Genomic DNA, 21,204 nt, shown 5'->3' with positions numbered 1-21,204 from the left:
TAAGGAGATCAACTTTTGGGATACTTAAGGCTAAACCTTTTTTTTACAATTTCATATTTCTACAAAGTACATCGGCCGTGTCAGTCAACCTCCAGCAACAGTTTCACGGTAAGGATCTCATTCATACTATGTCATTCCATGGACAGGGCCATTTTAGAATGGGTACTTATGTGAAATAATATTCTCTTCGACATTATTTTGAAGGATCTTTTTCTCTGAAAATAAAAACTCAATGAAATGAATTAATTAAAACACATCCTTTTAATGGGCTCCAATGGAACAGTATTCCTTAATTAGTGGCTGTTGTAGAATTGTTAATAGTGCTACTCTATCTGTTACACAGCAAGTAAAATATTTTATTGTTTAAAAATAAATGAAAAAGTACCCACTTATGGGATCGGCAATAAAGATTATTGCTCATTTAAATTAATTTTAAAAACAAACCTCTATAAAATATTGAACCATTGGAAGGTCCATTCAACCATAATGGCTCACAAGCCTCTTGATAAGGCGAACAGGCTGTTATAGCAGCATTGAAGTACTGTCCTTTTACAACTGAGTCCTGGGATTTAATAGAAAGTGATTAATTTAATAATGATCCACAGTGTAATGAGCTTGAACTAGCTCCTAATGGATGCGAGCACAGAGCAGAAAAATGCCAATACTGAAGAGACTTCTCACATAACTATCCTTGGATGAGTTTCAATTAAGTTAGGGTTTTGAAAAGGACAACGGAAGGGTTTGTCAGAAAGGTAACAGGGTTGGGGAGCAGAAGAGATCTTGGAGCTCTTCAGAACCTTGGGAGAACTCTTTCCACTGTGCATGATCACTCGAGACCAGAGCCTTCAGCTAATCTGCAGGAGAACTAGGAAGTCACTGAGAATCATTTATACTCATTTCATTTCACGTCCCAACCAGGTAAAATCATTCGGCACAGGACGAGGCCAATCGTCCATCTTGCTGGATTCAACTATTCAGCAAGGAGCTGAACACACTACATGCACGGACATGAGCTCAAAGGCAACTCAAGACCTGAGGAAGGGTCTCGGCCCGAAACTTTGACTGTTTATTCGCTTCCATAGCTGCTGCCGGGCCTGCAGAGTTACTCCAGCATTTTAAGCGTGCGCGTTGCTTTGGATTTCCAGCAGCTGAAGACTTTCTCCTGTCAGGAATGTACACTCGAAGAATAGCAGGGCTAAGGCAAGCGAAGATGAGAGTGGGACAAGTTGGACATTTCTTTCAAAGAACCGATAAACACAAGATGGGCCAAATAAATCCGACGATGCATGGTTCCACATCGCTGGGGCACTGGACAGTTTATTTCAAGCTTAATAACCAAAATACTTGCTTAAACAGTTTTGAACCTTACTTCCTTAGCCTCAGTTTTTTTTCTTTAGATTGCTTGAGGGCCTTCACTTTTGGTCCCTTGATATTACCCCGATGGGTTTCCAATCCCTATGGTGAAGACGAACATGCAAGGCTACATGAGGACTACAGCAGGGAATTTACACCCATTACAATGAAGCTTCTTGTTTTGGACTAAACCCCAGATTATTGACATCACATTGACAAAATTAAATGCGTGGAATTTGTGCTTTAAGGCAAAGATTATGCTTTGATACGTGAAGTGGACTTTGTATCGCCAAGCATAGCAGATAACAATGATTACCAATAAACCCAGAGTTAGAAATACAAACTACTTGCTAATTGGAATTAGCAAGTTAGATGAGGAAGAGCAAGAATTAAATAAACTACCACTGACAGTACTTAGTTAATCCTGTTGGCTTGGATTGTACAGTTACATTAAAGCATCAGAACTCATTTATTTTTAATTAAATTAGACAGCAAGTCCCAATGTCACCAGATACACAGTTCAATTTAGGAATCAGGAAGTAATTGTCTGAGTTGTTCTGTTAAGCCAGAATCTTGACAGGATTTGACATTTTAAAATACACGGATGTGTGGTACTTCACCATGAGATACTCTTTTAATAGGCCAGAAAGGGTAGTTGGCTTGTGAATTTTTAAACAGTGTTGAGAATTAATTATAACCTCTCTGCAGCTGAATATTTACTGCTACCTGTGTGGAGTATCGTTTCTGTAGAATTTGCTTACAGTTGGATTATTTTAAAAATGCCTCCTTCAATGAAATCTTTCTTCCTTTCCACTTCACTTTATGTTGAATGACTTTACACTCAATTCAATATGCTTAATATTGATTATACATTGAATTCAATATGCTGTTAATTGCAAAAACTGTGAGTATAGTTACAGAGTATATACCCAGTTTTCTTTATCAGGATGTACTTACCAGCCACTGGAGTCAAAATGCAGACTTAGGAGGGTTCCAAATCTGCGTGACTGAAATAATTTGGCCCTTCCAGTCCTCAGCTGAGTGGCAGAGTATTCGTCCTTCACCAACAGGTAAATAACAATCGTAGACTGTGACAAAGACAAATTTAATTGAAATCTCATCGCTTCTGCTGAACTGTGTCCAAGCCACAGCTCTAAGTAGAGAATGTTTAAAGAGAAATTGATTTCCAGCATTAAGCAACCTAATGCTATGGATCCAAAGCGTGATATTAGCCTGTGTGTTCATATTTCCCGGCCTCAAACAGTGTTTTGTGAGGGCAACCTTTCTCGTTGAACGTGCTCGATAGATTGATTGTTAAACATTGATTGTATTGGCTCAACTGTCACATTGAAGCCTGCACACATTTAATTCAGCAACAGTTGCACAGAATTTTTCTGACAATTGGTTTAATACAGTTGCCATCTCAAGACTGATCTGCAGGGTAAACCTGCATGCATAATGGGAACGAAATGCATATTTTAGGATCGGATCAAATAGACTGCAGAATCTCGGCCTAAAAAGGGACACATTTAAAATGGCTGACTCGCTTAGTATCTAATGTTAACTGTTCTGACTTTTTCTTATATTGAGGATGAAAATTCATCCGCTATCTTTTAAAGATTTAACTATAAAACACCACTTAAATTCAAACGTGTACCAACAATGTCACGAAAGGAATAAACTCATTGCGCATGGCTTGCCTTCCTTTGAATTGCTCTTTAGTTGTCCTTCTTTTTGGACGGTTGCAGCCCGCAGTATCTTAGGCAATTAATGTAAAATAGCGGCCCCGAAGAACTATACTTGGGGCACCGCATCAGAGAGTAAATCAATCTGTATGTCAAAACTCTTACACAATACCAACGGAAATATATTGTATTTAGTGGCTAAGTGCTGAGAAAGACTACAAAGGCTAGATAAGGATCAGCCTTCATGTTTTTGTTTTACAAATACAAAAGATAAGGTAAGATGAACGCAGGGATAAAAAAGATCAGTTGAATCTGATCAAGTGCATTACCGTAGCCTTCAGCAAAACAGGATTTAAATCTGTTGCAAGACAAAATCAAGTGCTGCAGGAAACCCTGAAGAGCCAAAACCCACATCAATCTTCAGCAGTGAGATTACACCAAACATCATCACATCGACTACATCTTAAAAAGGTGGGTGGTGGGGGGGGGGGGGAAGGGGAAGAAACCCTTCAAAATGTGGATAGAAATCAGGATTGATCTGAAGAGGCCAGCTGCACTGTTAGGACTGGAAGATGCTCACGCAAGGATCGGGGTCCTGTTGCTGAGCGCCCGGCCGTGGCAACTTGGGAAGTGAAATTTATTCTCCTCCATCGGAGATTTTTGTCAGCTGCCCCTTCTGCCTTACTGAGTTTGATTCATAGTCCCATAGTCAGTTACAAACACAAAATGTAAACTCCCAAAATTACTTCTTTTTGCTGGGCAACGTTCTGTTCAATGGACATTGGTATTCTTCAGAACACCACAGGCGAATATCTAACAGCAGTGAAGAGTTAATCACGTACCATGCTTTAGCTTGTTCAAGAAAGGCTATTGCAGAAATTTCTACAACATATACAATTGCACATAACACCCTGTGTTACAAATGTTTGAAAACACATGATCAAAACTAAGAACATAGTTCCTGGTGTCGAGGTTCCTATTTTTAGAGTCTTCTTGACTATATCAGAGTTTACTTCTGGTAATTATGAATTAATTGTCTTGAAGACAAAAATTAAGAAAACAATTTCTATCCATGAGCTAGCAAATTTGGTCAGCCTTCTGGATCATAGTGCTGTTTAATGGCTTTAGACTATAGTCTTTAATCTCTTCCTGTGGCAAAGTACAGGACTTCAAGTGTGCATTTAATGGCACTGAAATCAATGTTCGTTATTTTCATTCTGTTGCTAATGTCAAATAGGAAAACTGCTACAGCAGAGTTTTCAACCAGTCCTTAATATAAGACATGTACAAATAAATATTTCTTTTTCTAAAAGTTGTTTGATTTTTTTTGTTTAAAATAGTGGTCAATATTTGTTTCCTCAGATGCTAAACGTGATTCTGGAAGATTAATTGAAGAATGAATTCAAAAAGTTCAAAGTTTTCTGCACAAACTGTCGCAGTTTTGGCTTTTCCCAAGTCTCAACTTAAATTAAACATCTAAAATTCTTTCTGCTCTTGACGAGTTCAATTGCCACCTCTTGTGGTTTTGTGTCAAGTTCACTGCCCGGAATAAAACCGCTCATTAGAATTCCCAGTCTGTGGGCTCCTCTCGATTGGCTGCCTTCTCAAGGCGGTGAATGATGTTATTCAGGTTCGCCATCTTGGCATTGCGTCTCTGGATGCTTTTCGTTAGCTTCGAGTTTGGCTGCAAAGGAACGTTGTCAGTCCCAGGAATCGAGCACGGCCCCTGTGGGGCACTGGGAGGTGAGGGAGAGATGGGAGCAGAGGAGGAAGGGACTGGTGAAGCTGGCACGAGGCCCGGTGAAGAGGCTGCGGGAGAATTCAGAGCCACCTCCACACCGCCACACGCAAGCTCAGGAATTGCTTTAAAACCGTTGCTCTCTGCCATGTTGGGTGCCGAGACGTACTCGTCTGGCTTGGGAGACTTGTCTGGAGATGCGAGATCCGATGAATTAACGTGAAACTTGTCATAGTTAGATGTACCAATGATCAAGCACTGAGGATTCTGGATATGCAGGACTGTGGTAGTTTTTAAGGAATGGATCTCATGGTTACAACCTGCTCGATCCTGCTTCAGAGCGACAGGGAAGTGCGCAGATGAAGCCGCACTCCCTACGTCCTCTTCCACGCAACAGGTAGCACAGTGGTCATAATCCCCCTCTTCACAGCGATCCCGGAATTCCTGTTTAATCTCCGTTCCAGCTTCCGCGTGCGTCACCGGCGGCCTGCCCTTCACTTCTGCAAAGACAACCTTCTTGTCTTCGGGCTCCGAGTCGGAACTCTGCGGCTGGCCGCCACTCAGAGAGTTGTTGTGGTGCGCATACCCTTGGCAGCTGGTTGGCTCCTGGTCTGTATCGTTCTCCTGGAGGTCCTCAACAAGTGTTTCCCTTCGAACACGGGACCTGCAGACACCATTAAACAGGATCATTAAGTAAACCAATAAGGGTATCCTAAGCTCAAAATGAGAAAAGATCAATCCGTTCCATATATATTTTTCCAGTACTAAAAATACTAGGAGTAAAAACTTATGTTAGCAGGAATTCTTTTCAGTTAATTAACATCTTTCCATTTTAAAATATACTCAGTGGCCACTTTATTAGATACATTTCCAGACCCACGACCACTACCAGGACGAGAGCAGCCGATACCTGGGAAAACCATCATTTGGAAATCCCACTCTAAGTCACAAACCATCCTGACTGGGAAACATATCGCCATTTCTTCATTGTGACTGGGGCAAAATCATGGAATTCCCTTCCGAACAGCACTGTGGGCATACCTACACCTCAGGGACTGCAGCGGTTTGAGAAGGCAGCTCGTCACCACCCTCTCAAGGGCAACTAGATGGGCAATAAATGCTGGCTTAGCTGGTGATGCCCACATCCCGTAAATGAACTAAAAAAAAATCAGTGCAAGTATTTAATTGCCCAATCACGTGGCAGCAACTCAATGCATTAAAGCATGCAGACATGATCAAGAGGTTCAATTGTTGTTCAAAGACTAAAACATGAGAACGGGTAAGAAGTATCACCTAAGTGACTTTTGACGGTGGAATGATTGTTGGTGCCAGATGTGGTGGTTTGAGTATCTCAGAAACTGCTGATATCCTGGGATTTTCATGCACAAAAGTCCCTAAAGTTTAAAGAAAATGGTGATAAAAACGGAAAAAACATCCAGTGAGTGGTAATTCTGTTGGTGAAAATGAGAGAGGTCAGAGGAGAATGGCCAGATTGGTTCAAGCTGAGAGAAAGTCAGCAGTGACTCAAATAAGCACACGTTACAACAGCGGTGTGCAGAAGAGCATCTCTGAACGCACAACACTGAACTTTGAAATGGACGGGCTACAGCAGCAGAAGACCACAAACATACACTCAGTGTCCACTTCACTAGGTACAGGACGTACTCCGTAAAGAGGCCATTGAGTGTATGCAGGCTGATGTGAATAGAAGGACATGTTTGATGGAGATGAAGAGACATGGAAGAAGCTCCATTGAAGAATAAACACTAGCACAGATTCAAATTTCAAAATACATTTATTATCAAAGTATGCACGCTTCATACAAGCTTGAGATCTGTCTCCTTACAGGCTGCCACGAAACAAGGAAACCCAATAGAAATCATAAAAAATACTGTCGAACACCCAATGCGTAGATGAAAATAGAACAACTCGTGCAGACAGTAGAAGTAAGCAAATAGCATTCAGAACTGAAGTTCATGAAAGTGAGTCCACAGACACGAAGCCGATCATTGCAGCAGTTGATTCAGGAGCCTATTAGTTGCCGGCCACGGCAACAGTTCAGCACAGAGTCGAGTAAACCTTGCAGAGCAGCGAGATGAACCAGCCCGCTCCTCGCCTCACCCTGTTATCAACAATCTTTCAGCAATGTTTTTGCCCCAATCCATTTACCATAATTGCATGGCGCAATGGTTTAGGGTTACTGGGCAGGGGGATATTCATGTCAAAAGTTGCAATGGAGACATGGGATTGCGATTTGCGAGATACCATTTCTGGATTTCACCTGATGATAACTCAGAAAGTGACTTTCCCTCACTTTGAAAGTCAGAAATCTTTCAAGGAACTTGAAGTAATCTGGAGCTGAGACCTCTCGAATTTCATGTTGTTACGTACGCGTGACATGTGACAGTGGTACCCTTGTCACGTGATTGGGGTTGAAGCTATACTGGACTTCAGGTAATGGTCTTGTGATGGTGGAGTAACGTCATTTTCCCACCAGTAGAGATCATGTGACAGGTTTTTTTTTCCAGGGTATAAAAGGAGGACTCCTCCCCGTGAGGAGGGGCAGTTCGTGGCTGGATTTGCCATGTTGACTTCATGCCACTGCGTGATTTAATGTGATGACGCAGTTAGTTGAAAGATGAAGTTTTATCTAATGCTTAAAGTTTAAAAGGTCATTGCCAGCAGTTTCTTTACAATACTGTTGGTTGAGAATCAGTGGAGAGTGAAGATCGGAGTTCAGGAGTTAAAGATCGAGGAGAATCGATTTCAACCGTGAAACGGGTTCGACCTTGTGTGATCCTCATTTGGAAGGATTTCGTTGACTGTTCTCATGTTAATCTCTGAGAAATACCAGAAAAGATTGAGGACAGTGTGATAAAGGAAAGGTCAGTGCCTTTAAGCCGGTTCGTTTCATAAAATTCTTCGTGGGAAGAGTTCGACTTTGGGAACTGAAGCAAAACGACGTGAAAGAGAACTTAAATCGTCTTAAAAAGTCTCTCCTCTTAAATGGACTGTGAGCATTTTGAACTTTTGGCAATACTACTTTAAAGAACTGTTTCTGCAACATCGCTTTAAGAACTGTTTGAGTTGCATCGCTTTAAGAACTGTTTAAGCTGCCGCACAGCAGCTGATTTCCGGTTACGTTAGTGTTTGTTTACTTTTGGGGGTTTGTTTTCAGTGTTTAATAAACATGTTATTTGTTATATAAACCCCTGCCTAACTCATATATTCATTGTTGCCTGAATCCGTAACATAAATATGGGGGCTGCGTCCGGATTGGATCATTTGAGTTTAAATGCTTGTTGAATTTTGCATCAGTGTTTTGGAAACGGGGAATACTCGATTCTTTTGTTTGATTGGCTTGTGTGTGGTATTCGGCAACAATGAATATTGATGAGTTTCTGGCTTCGCCAGGCGCGGAGTTGTTAGCGAAGGCGAAAAAAACTGAGGTGACTGAGATAGCTAGTAGATTGCAACTTAAAGGTATTTTGCAGACTACATCAAAGGCTGTGATACAGAGAAAAATCGCGTCATACTTTGTGGATTTGGGTGTTTTTGATGAATCGATTTTAGAGTCGTTTCCTATAAGTAATCTAGAGATGCAGTTGCAAATCGAACAAATGAAGTTGGAGCGTTGTAAATTGGAGGCTGATCAGAAGAAAAGAGAGTTTGAATATGCAATGGAGGAATTAAGGTCTGGGAATCAGTCTTCTGGTTCTAGAAAGCCGTTTGTTGCTAGTCAAGAAATTAAATTGGTCCCTCCATTTAGTGAAACAGAAGTGGAAAGATATTTTCAACATTTTGAAACTATTGCTCGGATGTCAGAGTGGCCGAGAGATAAATGGTCAGTGTTGTTACAGAGTGTAATTAATGGTAAAGCACAGCAAGTTTACACAGCTTTAACTGCTGCGCAAGCACTTGATTATGATTTTGTGAAAATGCATATTCTAAAAGCATACGAATTAGTCCCAGAAGCGTATAGAGAAAGATTCAGAAGTTTGAAAAAGTCTGTGGAAAAGACTTATGTGGAATTTGCCTATGATAAAGCTGTGTGTTTTGAGAGATGGGTTTCTTCTAAAAATGTAAATGGGGACTATGATACATTGAGGGAGCTGGTTTTACTGGAGGAATTTAAAAGAAGCATTCCTGTTGAAGTAAGGACCTACTTAAATGAGAGGGATACTGATAAATTGCAGGACTGTGCTAGATTAGCTGATGAGTGTTTTAATCCATAAGAATAAATTTCCTCAGGGCAGAATTTTTAAGAGGAAAAATAACATGGAGACTCAAGGTAAATCAGAAATTAAATCAGATGTTAATGAGAAAGGTAAGGAGGAAGGAAAAGCTGTGAAGGAAAGACAGTTTGGTCTTATTTGTAACTATTCTAAGAAACCTGGCCATGTAATAGCTAACTGTTTCAGATTGAAAAAGAAAGAGAAGGAAGCAGTTCCAGATGCTTGTGTGCAACATACTGAAGCACCTGTAAAATTACAGGGTTCGATAAACACAATGAGGTTTTGTTAGAGTCTGACCAAGTTAAAAAGGGATATGATCATTTTATAACTGAAGGGTTTGTATCCTTGAAAGAAGGATCTACTCTGGTGCCAATAAAAGTCCTTAAGGATACTGGAGCTTCTCAATCACTGATGTTAGACAGTGTGTTGAAGTTTAATGAGGAGTCTGATACTGGTGAGGTAAATTACATAAGAGGTGTTGGGAGTGATTTTATGCCTGTACATTTACATAAAGTAAATTTAAAGTCAGGGTTAGTTACAAGATTTGTTAAAGTAGGATTACAGCATAGCTTACCTGTGAAGGGTATTTCTTTATTGTTAGGTAATGACTTGGCAGGTGGACAAGTTTTCCCTGAAGTGCATTTGACAATGGAGTCAGAGGAACCAGAGGTGAATTCTAACACAGATTCTTCCTGTGTTGTGACTAGAGCTATGGCTAAAAAGATTGATGTGCAGAATGAGGTTGTTACTCAGGACTGTTCAACTCAGGATTCGAGTTTTGAGGATGTGTCAGAGACTTTCTTACCTTCGTTGTTTGAACAAGATTCTTGGAGTAAGTCTGACCATATATGAAGATTTATCTCTGTCTTGGAAGGAGATGATAGCAGAGCAGAATAGAGACCCTGAGATTATAAAATTAAGGGAACAAGCTTTACTAGGTAGTGAAATTGAGAAGGTGCCAGTAGGATATTACTTGGAAAAAGGAGTGTTGATGAGGAAGTGGAGATTCACCTACAATTCCTGAATGGAATATTGTTTACCAGGTAGTTGTCCCTAAAGTTTATCGGAATGAGATTTTGCCTTTAGGTGGACATCAAGGGGTAAGGAAAACTGTGGACAAGATTTTAAAACATTTTTACTGGCCTGGTCTAAGAAAAGATGTGGCAATGTTTTGTAAAACATGCCATACTTGTCAAATTGTGGGTAAACCAAATCAAGTTACACCAGTAGCTCCATTACAACCTATTCCAGCATTTGGTGAACCATTTTCTAAAGTTATTGTAGATTGTGTTGGTCCATTACCAAAGGCAAAAACTGGTTATCAGTATTTGTTGACTATCATGTGTACTTCGTCTAGGTTTCCAGAGGCAGTACCACTTAGGAATATAAAAGCTAAAACTGTGACAAAGGCTCTTATAAAATTCTTTACTTATTTTGGATTACCTAAGGAAATACAAACTGATCAAGGCAGTAATTTTATGTCTGGATTGTTTCAACAGATAGTTTATAAATTGGGAGCTAAGCAAATCACTTCGTCTGCATACCATCCAGAATCGCAAGGTGCCTTGGAGAGGTTTCATTCTACCCTCAAGAATATGATTAGGACATATTGTGTGGAAAATGAAAGTGACTGGGATGAGGGTATAAACTTACTTTTGTTTGCAGTAAGGGAATCGGTACAGGAATCTTTAGGTTTTAGTCCATTTGAACTTGTGTTTGGGCATAGAGTTAGAGGACCTTTAGCTTTATTAAAAGAACAGTGGATTAGTAATGAAATACACACTAATTTGTTGGACTATGTTTTGAAATTTAAGGACAGGTTACATAAAGCTTGTAGCTTAGCCAAGGAAAATTTAAAGTTGGCTCAGGAGAAAATGAAAACTTGGTATGATAAGGAAGCTAGGATTAGGATGTTTAAGCCTGGAGATAAGGTGTTGGTTCTTTTCCCAGTGCAGACAAATCCTTTACAAGCTAGATTTCATGGTCCTTATGAAATTGTGTCTAAAATCAATGATGTGGATTACGTAATAAAAACTCCAGATCGTAGAAGGTCAACACAACTTTGCCATATAAATATGATTAAACCATATTTTGAGAAACAATCTGATACTGTGACTGTTGTGGTTAGTGAGAATGAGTTTGATTTAACTAGGAACATGATAGATGATTCATCTGACTTTCATTCTAAATCCAACATTGTTTCTGTTAGGTTACCAAATTCAACCATTCTGGAAAATATGGATGAGAGATTAGCACATTTACAGCTAGAGCAGAATCAGCAGATGAAGGAATTAATTTTTAAATATAAGGATTTGTTTCCAGATGTTCCTAGAAGGACTACTATAGCTTCACATGATGTAGATGTTGGAGATGCAAACCTATTAAACAACACCCATATAGGATGAACATAGAAAAATGTGAACTTGCTAAGAAATTGAATATATGTTAGAGAATGATATTATTAGACATTCTAACTCGAATTGGAGTTCACCATGTGTTATGGTGCCAAAACCAGATGGTAGTATTAGGTTTTGTACGGACTATAGGAAGGTGAATGCTGTAACGAAAACAGATGCATATCCAATTCCTAGAGTAGATGATTGTGTAGATAAAGTTGGAAAAGCAAAGTTCCTTACAAAGGTTGATTTATTGAAAGGGTATTGGTGTGTTCCATTAACGGACAGAGGTAGAGAGATTTCTGCATTTGTAACTTCATCTGGGTTATATGAATATAATGTTCTTCCATTTGGGATGAAGAATGCCCCAGGTAGTTTCCAGAGGATGATTAACTCTGTGATTCAGGGATTGAAAGATACTAATGCTTATATTGATGATTTAGTGACAGGAAATGATACTTGGGAAGCACACATTATTGCGGTGGAGAAATTGTTTGAAAGGCTTTCAAAAGCCAACTTAACTATTAATTTAGCTAAGAGTGAATTTGGACATGCCACTGTGACTTACCTTGGTTATGTTGTGGGTCAAGGTAAGGTAGCTCCTGTTCAGGCAAAAGTTCGGGCAATTTTAGAGATTTCCACTCCAACGGGGGAAAAAACTCTCAGAAGATTCTTGGGAATGGTAGGATATTATCGAAAATTTTGTAAGAATTTTGCTAATGTTGCCCTTCCATTAACTAACCTTTTGCAGAAGAATGTGAAGTTTGTGTGGACAGTGCCTTGTCAAGAAGCATTTGAAAAATTGAAAACAATGATATGTCAACAACCTGTGCTTAATGCACCTGACTTTGAAAAACCTTTTTCATTAGCTGTAGATGTGAGTGATGAGGCTGCAGGAGCAGTATTAATGCAAAGGAATGAGGGTGATGAGGTTGATCATCCAGTAGCTTACTTTTCTAAGAAATTTAATAAGCATCAAAGTAACTATTCCACAATAGAGAAAGAATTGTTATCTCTTGTTTTAGCTTTGGAATATTTTGAGGTATATGTTGGTATAACTCAAAAACCACTTATTGTTTACACTGATCATAATCCGTTAGTTTTTCTGAGTAAGATGAAAAACAGAAACAGAAGATTATTAAATTGGAGTTTGATGTTACAAGAGTACAATATTGTGATAACTCATATTAAAGGTAAAGATAATGTGGTTGCTGATTGTCTATCTTGATGTTGAATGTACAATGTAATTTTTTTTATGGAGTGTTTTTTTTTACAATTGTAACACTCCTACTGTATTGTGAGTTGTAAGCTGTTATATGATGGTATTGTATATTGTGTATGTTATAAAATTTATACATTTGTTTTTCTTGTAAGTAATTGTTAAAATTTTTGCTCTTGTCAGACCAAAAATGTTTTTTTGGAGGGAGGTGTTACGTACTCGTGACACGTGACAGTGGTACCCTTGTCACGTGACTGGGGTTGAAGCTATACTGGACTTGAGGTAATGGTCTTGTGATGGTGGAGTAACGTCATTTTCCCACCAGTAGAGATCATGTGACAGGTTTTTGTTTTTTTTTTATATACAGGGTATAAAAGGAGGACCCCTCCCCGTGAGGAGGGGCAGTTCTTGGCTGGATTTGCCATGTTGACTTCATGCCACTGCGTGATTTAATGTGATGACGCAGTTTAGTTGAAAGATGAAGTTTTATCTAATGCCTAAAGTTTAAAAGGTCATTGCCAGCAGTTTCTTTACAATACTGCTAGTTGAGAATCAGTGGAGAGTGAAGATCGGAGTTCGGGAGTTAAAGATCGAGGAGAATCGATTTCAACGGTGAAACGGGTTCGACCTTGTGTGATCCTCATTTGGAAGGATTTCGTTGACTGTTCTCATGTTAATCTCTGGGAAATACCAGAAAAGATTGAGGACAGTGTGATAAAGGAAAGGTCAGTGCCTTTAAGCCGGTTCGTTTCGTAAAATTCTTCGTGGGAAGAGTTCGACTTTGGGAACTGAAACAAAACGACGTGAAAGAGAATTTAAATAGTCTTAAAAAGTCTCTCCTCTTAAATGGACTGTGAGCATTTTGAACTTTTGGCAATACTACTTTAAAGAACTGTTTCTGCAACATTGCTTTAAGAACTGTTTGAGCTGCATCGCTTTAAGAACTGTTTAAGCTGCCGCACAGCAGCTGATTTCCGGTTACGTTAGTGTTTGTTTACTTTTGGGGGGTTTGTTTTCAGTGTTTAATAAACATGTTATTTGTTATATAAACCCCTGCCTAACTCATATATTCACTGTTGCCTGAATCCGTAACAATGTCAACACAAACTCCAGAAGTATTAGCATTGGAAACTAGTTTTTAAACCTTCCTAAATTAAGTAGAACCTGGTTATTAGGAGCATATTAATTCTCAAGTACCATTGAACAACTTGTTTGGCCCTGAGAAAATACTGTGGTTCGCTTTCCTTCAGCAGAGTATTTTACACCTTTTGCCTTTGATTTCACTTGCTACAGAACGATTAGGAAGTAAGTTATGAGCTGTGCTTTTGACCTTCTTATGTATTTGAGAGTGTTCTTCATTCTGAATGAGTGATCTCACCTCTTGATTATTTCCATCATTGGATGCCACAATCTCCTTTGAGATACAGATACATTCAACGTCACAGTGAGGAGGGGAAAGAGAGAGCAGCTTTATATCTGTGGACAGCTTATGAGAGCCACATTGCCACCAATGACTCCAAAGTTCAGGGCCAAGTACTTTCATGGACAAACCAGCTTGATTCTTCACCTTTTAATGCAAGCTATAGTCCTGAATGAAGCCTTTTGATACCTTTATCTTAATTTCTTAATCTTTAAAAGATTGTTATCCTTGAGCTATTGTCCATTTCTCAAGCTACAGTGGTGTGGTAACAGAATACATTCAGAAGAAGGTGTTGTTTTTCTTCTACAACTCTTTCCCACATACTGAAAGATCAAAGCCTTAATCAGTTCAGCAGCTCTCCTCAGAACTGTGACAAGTAGTGTGGATAAAAGGAACCAGAGGATGTATTTGTAGAATACTTCTGAATTTGTAGAAGGCATATATGTGATCAGATGCCACATGGAAAGTTACTACAGCAGGGGTGCACTTGGTATTGCAGGTTATATATTAACAGATCACCCTTGGGCAAGGTGCTTAGCCCCCTGATCAGGGTCACGTGAAGCTATGGGAGGAGCTGGTGCACATTACAAGTCCTGGTTACGTGACCACTCATGCCAGGCAGACAATCTCTGAAGAGTATTGATAATGGCTGGGGTCACCAATCTTGTGAAGACAAGATTTTCTGCTGAAAAATTTGCCTAGAACAATCATCAACCATGATCGCCCAAGTCATTAGACATGGCACATAACAAATAATATTAACACAGACAGAAAACGGCTAACAAATACTGGGCCTGAACACCTCCCTCTGCAACTGGATCCTAGACTTCCTGACTGGGAGACCTCAGTCAGTCTGGATCGGAGGCAGCATCTCCAACACCATCACACTGAGCACGGGGGCTCCCCAGGGTTGTGTGCTCAGTCCACTGTTGTTCACTCTGCTGACCCACGACTGTGCTGCAATACACAGCTCGAACCATATCATCAAGTTCGCCGATGACACGACCATGGTGGGTCTCATCAGCAAGAACGACGAGTCAGCTTACAGAGAGGAGGTGCAGCAGCTAACGGACTGGTGCAGAGCCAATAACCTGTCTCTGAATGTGAACAAAAAAGAGATGGTTGTTGACTTCAGGAGGACCACTCCCCGCTAAACATTGACGGCTCCTCGGTAGAGATCGTAAAGAGCACCAAATTTCTTGGTGTTCACCTGACGGAGAATCTCACCTGGTCCCTCAACATCAGCTCCATAGCAAAGAGATCCCAGCAGCGTCTCTAATTTTTGCGAAGGCTGAGGGAAGTCCATCTCCCACCCCCCATCCTCATCACGTTCTACAGAGGTTGTATTGAGAGCATCCTGAGCAGCTGCATCACTGCCTGGTTTGGAAATTGCACCATCTCAGATCGCAAGACCCTGCAGCGGATAGTGAGATCAGCTGAGAAGATCATCGGGGTCTCTCTTCCCACCATCATGGACATTTACACTACACGCTGCATCCGCAAAGGAAACAGCATTATGAAGGACCCCAAGCACCCCTCATACAATCTCTTCTCCCTCCTGCCGTCTGGGAAAAGGCTCCGAAGCATTCGGGCTCTCACAACCAGACTATGTAACAGTTTCTTCCCCCAAGCTATCAGACTCCTCAATACCCGAAGCTTGGACTGACACCTTGCCCTACTGTCCTGTTTATTATTTATTGTAATGCCTGCACTGTTTTTGTGCACTTTATGCAGTCTGGTGTAGGTCTGTAGTCTAGTGTAGCTTTCTCTGTGTTTTTTTTTTATTACGTAGTTCAGTCTAGTTTTTTGTACTGTGTTATGTAACACCACAGTCCTGAAAAACGTTGTCTCGTTTTTACTATGCACTGTACCAGCAGTTATGGTCGAAATGACAATAAAAGTTGACTTGACTTGGAAAAAAAAATAGGTTCTGGATAAATGGATCACTTACAGGTCAGCAAACTGTAACTAATGAGGTCCAGTATGATCAGTCCCGGGTTCTCAACTATTACAAAGAACTCAAGGGGCTGAGATTATCTATTGATGCAAAGATATACAGTCGGCCCTCCTTATCCGTGGGGGATTGGTTCTGGGACCCCCCTGCTGATACCAAAAAACACGGAAGCTCAAGTCCCTTATATAAAATGGCGTAGTATTTGCACATAACCTACGCACATCCTCCTGTATACATTAAATCATCTCTAGATTACTTATAATACCTAATACAATGTAAATGCTATGTATATAGTTGTTATACTGTATTGTTTAGGGAATAATGACAAGAAAAGAAAGTCTGTACACGAGACGCGAGGCCAACAATGCTCAAACGGCGAGTGCTGGCGAGAGAACTTCCGGGTTTTCCCGATCCGCGGTTGGGTGAATCCGCGCGTGCAGAACCCGCGGATAAGGAGGGCCGACTGCACAGCAAAGCTAAGTGAGTGGGTAGAATTTCTGAAGTTGGAGTAGATGAGGCTATCGACTTCAGTAGGCAGAAAGTAAAACAGTGAAAAGAGGGTCATAAACCTTTGGGATTGTCAACCCTAGGAACTATGAGGAACCTGTTATTGAATCCTTGTCTGTTGTGATACATGAAATAATATTTCCTATCAACCAGAGAGAAATACAGGAGGGTTCAATATTTGGCGTCGAGATAGACTCCCCTGCAGATCAGAAGTCAGTCTAAGGTTAAGAGGACTGGCAGGGATGTAAACTCTTTCCTGAGTGCCACATTCCTTCTTCCAGTGGTTTAGTGTCAATGTTAGGTCCGTGGTAACCAAAAATGGAGAACTCTCATTTGTAGCTAAAGCTGCCTCAACTTTGATGCGCGTCGTTCTCATCGCAGGTTTTCTCAGTTCACTCCAGCCCTATCAATCTGTGCTCCAGAACCCTCCTGTATTTCCCGCAGGTTGACAGGATATTTTATGTGTGACAACAGATCATTAACGACCACAGGCTACTTGACCATCAGGTACATCACAGCCCAGCTGAACTTCCAGCACAACAGCAACCCAGACTGGTTTAGAGGATTGCATTTCTACGTATAGTTCTTGTGGTTTTTATGCTTTTTGTGTTCTTTTATGCTGCCTCAGATCCAAACAATCATTTTGTTCTTCAGGTAATGAAGAACGACAATAAATAATCTTGACCCTTTTATCTTGAAACCCCCAAGTGACTAATTCCTTTGCTTGGCTGCCCGAACTGTTTGCTCTAATACACGAAGGCAATAGACTCAGGAGAGACTGAGCTTCGGATCCCGGGCCCGGAGAAGAAGGGCAGCATAGAGTTCAGCACTGGTTAGTTTATAAACGAACCAAGGATATGGAAAGTCCTGAGGCTTTGCAATACGAGATCCCCGCTACAAAAATAGAATGATCACTGCAATGATTGCCAGCCACGGGAACATCGGCGAAGGCATCAGAGCAGGTGGTGGCTGAGAGGAGTTCATCCAGTGTGCACCAGGCTGCCTCAGGCAGAAAGAAGAGCACCTCCTCAGTTAGGAGAGGTGACCGTCCAGAGGAAGCACCTTCCCACATCCCACTCCCTTCAGTTCAAACCGATTTGCCCTCAGTCAGGGGCTCAGGTTGAGATTTCATTCCAATTCCCTCACTTCCTTTAGGTAGATATTCAGATAGAAAGATGGAGCCAAAGTGTAAACTGTTGAAAGGTCAGAAAACTGGACACAAATGGCAAATACAAACCACTTCCCTGAAAATAGCAGTGGAAGATTCCATTAAAATTATGAAAGCACAATTACAATTAAAACGATACCTCACTAAAGTGAATACAAGATATATGCCTTAAAATATACTGAAACGAAGGCACTCAATTTAATTGACAGATGTTAGTCTTGCCTTCATTTCAAGGCAACAACTATTTTGTTTTTCACAATGCTAAAAATATTCATAATGCTATAAAATAGTTTTAGTTGTCATAAAAAAAGAAGAGTAATAAAGAGAATAAAAATCAGAACCGAAGCAAAAAGTGTGGTAAGTAACACACAGAAAACGCTGGAGGAACTCAGCAGGTCAGGCAGCATCAATGGAAAAAAGTGCAGTCGACGTTCCGAGCAGACACCCTTCTCTCTGTAAAGGAGTAAAACAGTCAACCTTTCTCAGAGCTGAGAAAGAAGGGAGAAGACGCCAGAATAAGAAAAGAGGAGAGGGAAGCTAGCTGGAAGGTGATGGTGGGAAAGGTCAAGAGTTGAAGAAGAAAGAATCTCAGAGGAGAGGAGAGTGGATGACAGGAGAAAGGGAAGGAGGAGGGGACCCAGGGAGAAGTGAAAGGTCAGAGTGGGAACAGAGGAAGCTGGATGGTGGTGGCCGGGAGAGGGGTAGGTTGAAGTTTGTTCACCAGAAGGAGACACTGATATTCACGCCATCAGGTTGGAGGGTACCCAGATGGAATATAAGGTGTTGCTCTCCCACTCTGAGGGTGGCCTCATCTGGGCACGAGAGGAGGTTCTTGTACCCAGTAATAGGTTGAGAGAGAGGAATGGAGTTACTGTTTCTGATCTAAAGCTTGGTTCAACCCCAGAATCTGCTGTTTCAGTTTCCGATGCACTGTCTTCCAAACAGGCCAAAAAAAAAAGAGAACAAAGCTTTGTTTATAAACCTTTGACCAGAGCACTGACCTGTAATTGTGGAACCAATTGATGACCGTGCTTGTCTTACGGTTGAGCTGAGCTGCAAGGCTCTCAATGGTCTGTTGGGAGGGGTATGGCTCCAACTGATAGGCTTTCTTCAGTGCTTCCTTTTCCTCAGGAGCAAGCACCACCCTGGGCTTCTTCACCTGGTAATGATGGAATACTTGGTGTGGAATGCTTGGGCTAGCCGATTCTGATCGGGTGCTGGGAGAATCACTGTCAGATCCCGTGTTTATTAATCCATATCTACGCTTCAGATACGCTGAGGAAAAAAATTTATAAGAATAATTAGCACCGTATTGCTGAGACCACCCAACTCTTTGCCATTCACTTCCTCCCCCTCCTGCCTGAAACTGGAGTCCCAGGCTTCTCTCAGACACAGGCCCTCTGAGAGATGCGGAGCACGCCTGATGTTGGAGCAGTTTAATTCCTCTCCTCGCAAACATTGAAACATTTTGGAAGACTGTTGTGGGGTACAGCGGCAAAGAGTTACTGAACCAGTAATCACGATTAATGACCTGTGGCTAGGTTCAAATCCCATCATGGCATCTGGAAAATTTTAATTCAGTTAATTAAATAAATCAGGAATAAAAAGTTAATTTCAGTAATAGTGACCATGAAATCACCAGATTGTCACAGAAGCCCATCTAGTTCATTGAATGCTCTTTGCAGGATAGACATGTCACACTTAGAGAGTCTGGTTTAAAAGGTGACTCCAGACTGAGGAACGTATCCCCCCCCCCGCAAAATGACTCTTAATTCATGAACAATCAGGGGCAATACTCAAATCACTGTATTCAACACCAAGTGTTTTCAGTTGGAATCCAAGATAGATTGCTGATAGCTGCTTAACCGATTTTGTAACCCTTCAATTCTGAGTTATTACACCTTTCCAAATATGAAATTTAACTTGACACTCCACCTGTGATGGACAGAGACACAAATGATGTGCAAAGCCTCTGTGCAGACAATGATATGCATATTGGCTTGCTGAAACATCTTTTGCATCCATCATAAATTGCGTTTAGCACAGTAGTAGTGGCCGCCATTATTGCAAAGAAAATAAATAAATAAAAAGAAGATTGCAAAGAAAATAAAATAATTAGTTATCTAAAAACACAAAATACTGGCAGAACTCAGCAGGCCAGGCAGCATCTATGGGAGGAGGTAGCGACTACGTTTCGGGCCGAAACCAATTAGTTATCTCTTTTGTTTTGTTGAAAGAAAATTGGGGATTACATTCCCTCTCAGCTGAGCAGGGCACACAATAACAGAAATGCTCCCGCGCACATAGCCTTCGTCGCCACGCAGCTGGAAAAGGTTGAGAAATGTGAAAGATTTGCTTTGTTGCACTGCATTTCATTATACTCTTCAATTAATAAATACAATTGAAAGTACGTGACTTTTCAATTTTCATTCTAAATATTCATAGTAAGCATATTACAAAAAAAACATTTAAAATGCCGCGTAGTTTTCTGGCTGTGCAGAACTTTCCTGCTCAGAGCAGTGGCTGGTCCTCACAGCAGTAAAAAAAAACAGAGGGAACATGATTTTTATGCCTTGGACCAACAGTATTAAGCAAGGGGTCTGCAGACCCCTGTTCTAGTTTAATGCCCTTGAGACAAGAGGGAGAATTTGGGGCAGAGAGACAAATACCAGTAGCTTGATGTATTCCTTGGGTCATTTGGGATAAATGAGCCCCACAGGACTTAGCACTCTGCTCCTGCCAACACCCAGTCTCTATCGTTTTGACTGAATCCCTAAAACTGGCAGACATTGATGGGAACTCCATCAGTACTTGGAGCTTGGGGATAATATGATCCGAATGTTATCTTGCAATGGGCAGCTTCTGTCATGCTCATGTCAAAAACGTAGAGCATGGTGTTATAGAAAGAGACAGTGCAAAGGGAATGGAAAAGGCCCAAGGCAAGAAGGAGGGAACGATATGCAGTAAAATACTATGGGGCAATAGTCCAGTTATCATGGAAGTCATGTGATAATAGGGAAGTCTGGGTAAACATGGATCCCTTTCAGTCAAGGACCCTCACCATCCGGGACTTGCCCTCTTCTCGTTACTAGCATCAGGGAGGAGGTACAGCAGACAGAATGATTCTGAAGCAGCTTCCTCCCCTCAGCCATCAGATTTCCAAATAGTCCACGATTAATATCTCATCATTCCTTTTTATTGCACTACTTGCTTTAGTAATTTTATGACCTTGCACTACACTGCTGCTGCAAAACAACTAATTTCACATCATACGTCGGTGATCATAAATCCCAATCCTGCTTCAAAGCAGCAGTCAGCCATTGAGGCAGATCACACCCCAGCAAGACTGGCCGGCCTCTGCCCTACAGTCACCACGTTCACAAACGTGGACACACAGACTCCAAAAGGCAGAGTCTAGCGAGGGGCTGTTCACATTTCTTAATGACAGTGGTCACAAAGATCTGCTGATGCAGATACTCAAACCAGTAACTTAATCAAAGTTGATTCTGTAATGTATTAATTGTGACTT

The 21,204-nt window shown here is 40.9% G+C and overlaps 1 protein-coding gene across 9 annotated transcripts in view; it reads right to left on the bottom strand.

The window, feature by feature from the left end:
- Positions 1-242: 242 nt before the first annotated feature.
- cux2b (cut-like homeobox 2b) overlaps positions 243-21,204 on the bottom strand; it is a 381,872-nt gene continuing 360,910 nt past the window's right edge. For all 9 annotated transcript variants that reach the window (XM_073065643.1, XM_073065644.1, XM_073065649.1 and 6 more), the window contains 2 exons: positions 18,677-18,950; positions 243-5,440 (listed from right to left, as the gene is read on the bottom strand). In XM_073065643.1, the coding sequence (XP_072921744.1) occupies positions 4,600-5,440; positions 18,677-18,950 (1,115 nt within the window). In that variant the 3' untranslated portion in view covers positions 243-4,599. The remainder of the gene's footprint in view (positions 5,441-18,676; positions 18,951-21,204) is intronic.

Source organism: Hemitrygon akajei, chromosome 14 (assembly GCF_048418815.1).
Source record: "Hemitrygon akajei chromosome 14, sHemAka1.3, whole genome shotgun sequence".
In the NCBI taxonomy this organism is placed as follows: Eukaryota; Metazoa; Chordata; class Chondrichthyes; order Myliobatiformes; family Dasyatidae; genus Hemitrygon; species Hemitrygon akajei.
This window is presented reverse-complemented; position numbering and strand designations above follow the sequence as displayed.